The sequence below is a fragment of the Eurytemora carolleeae genome, unplaced genomic scaffold (genome assembly GCF_000591075.1).
Source record: "Eurytemora carolleeae unplaced genomic scaffold, Eaff_2.0 scaffold574, whole genome shotgun sequence".
NCBI classification, from domain to species: Eukaryota; Metazoa; Arthropoda; class Copepoda; order Calanoida; family Temoridae; genus Eurytemora; species Eurytemora carolleeae.
In genome coordinates this window covers 8,340-14,805 of record NW_019396467.1, presented here as the reverse complement: position 1 = coordinate 14,805, position 6,466 = coordinate 8,340, and the positions used below count along the sequence as shown (strand labels likewise).

The window sequence follows — 6,466 nt, the reverse complement described above, 5'->3', positions numbered from 1 at the left end:
GGGGGGGGGGGGTATTAATACAATAACACCCCCTAGCTATGGCCACTGAGCATTACGGATCTGTCTAGGAACTGTATACAGTTACAACTACCTCGGTGGAGTACATCTTGCCAACCAACAGTACACTAACTGTATCAGAACAGAAGAAGGATACTGTTCTATTGCTTACTCATCTTCTAAATTTGAGGTAAAAAACACACCACTCAATTAAATTTTTTCTTTTTTATTTGTCCTTTTTAACTACAAGAACCAGGTACAGGAAAAGGTGCGGTTTCGTGGCCTCATAATTATTATTTTCTACAAAAATTTCTCGAATTTCTATGATCTTTCGACGAAATTTTAGACCTCATTTTCGCGAAATTTCGTTTAATAAATAGGATGAGACTTTACGGACTATTATACTGTCTGTTTCCATGTATTCATGATTCCTTGCAACTGTAAACTTGCTTTTTTGTTTTTAAATCAATAAATACGCCATTGAAAGTCTACACTCAAAGAAAAAGGCTTATGTAATCCCTTGCATTAGTCATATTTTTAGGTCGTCTTTACAGTCTCATCCCTTCGGGGTATATTAGTTTCAAAATCGTATGTATGAAATTTGATAAAAATTTGTGATTTTCTGCATTTCTATTTTCAGTAAGGCTATCATATTTAGTGTTGAACCTTGAACATTCAGGGAGACTTTAATGAAAACCTGAAAATCTTTAACTATGAAGATCTGAAGATTTAAGTTGGATTTCTGTCTTAAATATAGTTCGTGAGGTATATTTGATGATTTGGCAAAGAAAAAATAAGTTTAAAGCTGCAGGGAACCTTCAATTAATAGACAAAGACCCAAAAAATTCTGACTGTCATCTCTTAGGTCTCATTCTATGTGGGTAATGATGTAATATAGTATTCTATTAAACAGTTCTTAACACCCCCCGCCCCCTTCGTTTTTTAACATCATAGTTTTTATGCATATGATAGGATAGAGAACAGTCAAACGGCAGGTCGGTAATTTAAAAAAGATCATAAATGCTTAACAACTTTTTCATTAATAAGCTTAAATTTAAATATTTTAAAAGTCCTTGAAAAATGAATGTAATATATATATGTTTCACATGTTAATATTTGTAAAAATATTTATTTTTGAAAAAATTTCCGACGTACTTTCTGAACTTTTAAAAAATCCTCCCAATTGCACCCTAACCATTAAAGTTAGAAGTCTAATTTTTTTAATAAGCAGGCCTTGAAAAGTTGGGCTATAGACATGTATCACACTCCCCTATCTCAACTCTAAGCGCAAAATTATAGGGGGGGGAGGTGGAAAACATCCCCACCTACATTTGACAAAAACAGCCCCACAAGGATAGAGTTTAAAAAAAGTTTTAACGAAAATTCAAAATCTTATCAAAAATGGTGGTAAAATAAGGTTCGAATATCGCGAAAAAAAGGTTGTTTATTATTTTTGCGAGAAAAAAATACGATTCTGAACAGCATTTCAGGTAATAGGCGGTTTCTGCCTTATAGAAACCGCCAATTTCAGGAAATGGACGGTTTTTGCTCTATAGAAACTGCCCATTTCCCAAGGTGAGCGTCTTATGCCTTATAGACCCCAGACTTTTCTTGGAGACCCAAAGATTTTCATTGGCGACCCCAAGGTTTTCATTGGAGACCCCAGATTTTTGTTGGATATATCCCATAGTTTCATTGGAGACCCCCAGATTTACATTGTAGACCCCATATTTTCGTTGGAGTCCTCATGATTTTCAGTGGAGACCCGCAGGGGTCTTTAATGAAGTTTTGGGATTCAAAACGAAAATTTTGGGATTTACAATGAAAATCTGTGGGTATCATTGTAATTTTTGGGGTCTCCTTTGAAAAGCTTGGTGTCTCCAATGAAATTCTGGGGATAGCCAATGAAAATATGTGGGCCTCTTTTGCTAAATATGATATGATTTAGGAAAATCATGCAGTCCTGAATTTTTTATCAAGTGTGATTTTCATTGTCAGGGATTGGCCGAAAAAAAGTTGAATAACCGAGTGATCAGTGGGTTTATGGATCACCCTTAACCATCAAGACGTCCTGATCTCTCTCCCCTGAGCCCAAAACTTAAGACAGGGTATCGTTATGAAAACCAGTTTTAGAATCCGGGTTTCAAGAATTTGGTTAGGCAGTTTTGTGGATATCGATATTTTTGCTTTGAAATATTATTTTATTTAGTTTCTTCATATTTTACCATTTTTTTTTTGAATCTCTTAAATCAAAATCTACACAAATAATAAGACCCCAAAAAGGAAACCCGGGAGTTTCGTTCAACGATACTCTTTTAAATTTTGGGCTCTGGATTACTGGTTTTGGGGTGAAGCTATGCAAAGGTTCACATTGCTCAACCTGCTCCTGTTGAAGAGCTTAAAATGATTGTGGAAGAGTTTGCATGTTTCCTTGCAACAGCCTGCAGAAATCAGAAAGTGTGTTAGCCACATGAGAGATTGCGCCAGAGCCCGTTTATCTCTAAATGGAGCCTGCTTCGAGTCACAACTAAACCAACTCAGAAAAGTTCATATGAACGGCAATTTTGCTTTAAATGTATATGCCCCAATCTAGTTTAACTCATAATATATTTATAGCAAGCTTTTTAGGACTTTATTTAAAGCAATCTAAAATTTTAGTTGTAGTTACTTACAAATTACACATACATGGTACTCTGCACGGGGGGGGGGGCTCGGGGGATACCATTGGGGGTTTCATGAAGTGAGAGGTTTCTGTAAGGCAGAAAACTATCAATTTCGGAAATGGGCGGTTTCTATAAGGTAGAAACCGTCCATTTCCCGCGAAATGAGTGGTTTCTATCAGACAGATCTGAAACCACCCATTACTCCGAAATGGTCGGTTTCAAGGGCGAGAACATGTTTCAGAACCACAACTGTTTTAGGTTTCTGATGTTGTGAATGAGGGGAAAATTGGTGGGGAGTGCGTAACAGATTACGTTATCATACCACGCGCGGGAGGCTCTACTCTTCAAGAGGGTATTAACTATGGTAAACTTTTAAATTATTAAGCTTAAAACCTTTTTAATTTCATAATAAAAAAGATTATGTTATACGTGTATATTTATATTCATGAGGTTGGAACTTAGTACTAATAATTGAGAAACTACTGAATTTAAAAGTTTAGTTTGATGAGTTTGATAGAGCTTTTAAAAAGATTATGTATGATACAAAAGTAGTGCAAGCAGATTTGTTCGTCAAAATCAGAGCTTTTCAAGAGGAAGAACATTTTACAGTATATCAAATGAAAAACCTTCATATTGCTATTCATGAGCAAGCCTCCTTGAAATATATGTCAGCTGACATGCAAATTAACCTTAGCTTCTTCATAAATAAGAGATTCGGTTAACCTACCTCACATAGATCCCATAAAAAAAGTTGCATCACTTTTCAAGACTGAATTAACTTTGATTTGATCTCACACTTTTATACTTTTTTGTAGAATTTGATTTCAAACTAAAGTTTTATTTAGTAACTAGCAAGATTTTCATAATTTTTTCTTTGAGAGCTTGCAACCTTTGAATCACTGTGCCCTGGGATGGGTTAGAATTTGAATCGATTAAGATTAGTTCCATCCATCAAAAGTTCCCAGCTCGTCATCGCACGACAAGGTTCCATCTTTCAGATTCCCACACACCTTCGGAAGTCGTCTTGTATTAAAATTAATTTTCAAATTTAAAATTAGAGGGACATATATAAAGCTCCATCTGTATTGAAAAAAGTAGATGTTGAAAATTCGAACTTGAGATCTTTGCTAATTTGAAAATCAGGTTTTATTGTAGATATTTTAGACAGGTTTTGTGGTGGACTTTTAACCTACACAGTACCAAAAACTACTACAAGAACTCTTTACACCGTTCGTTATCCCTTTCAGGTATCAAATTAGGCAACCTTTCAAACTTTTTTCATTATTTGTTTTTATACAGTGAAACCCTTAATAACGAATACATCGGAAGTATTTATCAAATGTCGCCTAGACAATTTTTCAATGAGTTTTATATTACGTAAATTTCAGTATTTGCGAAAATAAATAAATAGCCATGAATATGCGGGAACAGTTTTAAAGAGTTCCATATAATCATTTAATTAAAAAACTGAATATCTGCAACATTCCATTATCAGCTAAAGCGAAGAATACGACATTTGATGAATTCTTTTGATGTATTCGTTATTGAGGGTTTCACTGTATTTACTCTTTATTTAGTTTTGCCTTAATTTCTCGTAAATAATATTGTGTTGCTATTTTAAACTAACTGAAACTAATTATCTAGATCGGGGTTTATTTTGATGGAACCGAAACAACAACAACACCAGTTGCTGAGAAATCGTTTGGTTTCGCGATTAGTTATAAACAATTTGCATCCTGCTCACTGCCTTAATTTCTAAAGGATTGATATGAAGCTTTTTCGTCTTTATTTTCTTTGCGCAAATTAATTTGCCTTTTCTCTTGTTACTGTATTTTCTCTTGTTACTGTATTTTCTCTTGTTACTGTATTTTAATGATTTTAATCGTTTTAGGTACTCTGTGCAATCGTAATCATTGTGCCTTGTGTTTAAAATGTTTTGTATTAATATATCATTAGTTTATTATGAAATACTAACTGCTAGCTTGGAAACCCGGCTTTGCTTGGAGGTTTCCCAATAAAATTCAACTCATTTAACTTTAAAGTCGACAATTTCTTGAAAATTGATGCAACTTTTCATAGGAGCAAGGGCATATACAGGGGGGGGAAGGGGGGAAGTGCCCCCCTAGAACTCAGAGCTTTCACACTTTTCAAATCTTAAACTGAAGAGTGAAGAACATAAAAAAAAATTAGTCTGCTGTTCATTCAATGCACTAAGAAGATTGTATACGTGAACCAGAGCCACCATGACAGAAGTCCGAATGAAAAATCTATCTAGAATGCATATATATTCATCCTTATCGGATGGGCGCTATCAGGGATAGCAAAGTAAAACAATTATTTTAAAAATGCCAAGGCACAAAGACTTGAATTTGGACTAGAGGTAGTAAAAGACCATTTTTTAAAATTTGGATTTTATTTACTTTATTCATTGCACCGCCGTTTTGTATAATATTTCTTTTTATTACAAACTAGCTGAAGTGACCGGCGTTGCCTGTTGAATTTATAAATCGAATTAGAACAAAAAATTATAATTTATTTAGCTTACGTCATCCCCAAGGGTACCCAAGGAGTTTCCTCACTAAAATTAAGCCCATTTGATTCAGACATTTGGCCATCCATAGCAAACATATAAATAATGAACGAAGAGCTGTATTATAAAGATTACAATTGTTTGTACTCCTACTTTTTTTACAACAGAAACTTTTACAAGTCATAATTACTTCCTGGACCTGTGTCATTTTTCATCTCATAGAATTTAAGTTTAAGTTGAGTTTTTCATTTAAAAAATGTCTTTTACTATCTCTAGTTTAAATACTAATTATTACCAACATAAAAGTATGATAAATGTCGATGTTTTAGAAACAATGTTTTTCTGCTATTTTTGTTTCAAGGTGGGATAAAGTAGTACTTGCAAGATAATTGGACTATATGTGAACCTTTAAAGCATCATATACTTATGCCTGATATCCAAGAAGCCATGAATGTTTTGAATTTACAGTTCAAATTCTGCCCCCCCCCCCCTAGGAGCTCCTAGGAGGGGGGGGGGCCTGTTGTATACGCCTTTGCATAGCAGTCTGAATCGGTGTGCCTTAAATGGCTGAGGCTGAGGATGCTATTATAATTTTAAGTAATTTTCCCAATATTTTTAAGAGTTTTTACATGTTTAAGTGCCCGACCGTGGTGCAGATGAACAAAACATTTGATAAATTTATCAAAACACTGCACCTGAGTCTACGATTTAAAAACTGCGGCTCGAGCCGTAATTCCTTAAACCCAACTGAGTATCCAATAGACACACTTTTGATTTTCTTCTTAAACCATTCTTTCTGGGATATAGTAGAGAAAAAATCAAAAACTGTTTTTTTTATTTAGAGAGTTCCTCCCGTTTCTGTATATAATCTTAATGGCGCGCAAAATTTAAAATTTTTAGGCTTTATTCGCGACTCTGATTGGTTGAATTTTATACACTATTCAGAATACAAGTACAAGATTAGGTTAGTCTCGATATTAAGAAAAAGAGAGGATCCACCATTCTAAAGTTTATTAGATTTTAAGATTACAAGATTATAAAAATGTGAAGAATTATTTTGTTTTAAATCCCCATCTAGTATTGACTGGTTTCATGCTTAGTCTAACTAAATGTTTAATTGGACTAAAACTAAAGGAGTGGAGTAAATCATGTTTAGTCTAAATGACCAAGTTTTAGAACATTTGATCAAAAAATATTTCAATTGAACTAAAAAATTAAATTATAAAGTTTGAAAGGACGTAAATTCTAAAATAATTAATTTTTATGTGGAAGCCTG

At 33.9% G+C, this 6,466-nt stretch overlaps 1 protein-coding gene across 1 annotated transcript in view; it reads left to right on the top strand.

Annotated features, from left to right (window-relative positions):
* LOC111703824 (uncharacterized) overlaps positions 1-4,701 on the top strand; it is a 9,292-nt gene extending 4,591 nt beyond the window's left edge. The window contains exons 9-12 of the mRNA XM_023475888.1: positions 69-187; positions 2,919-3,024; positions 3,825-3,907; positions 4,305-4,701. Coding sequence (XP_023331656.1) covers positions 69-187; positions 2,919-3,024; positions 3,825-3,907; positions 4,305-4,412 — 416 coding nt within the window. The 3' untranslated portion in view covers positions 4,413-4,701. The remainder of the gene's footprint in view (positions 1-68; positions 188-2,918; positions 3,025-3,824; positions 3,908-4,304) is intronic.
* Positions 4,702-6,466: the final 1,765 nt, after the last annotated feature.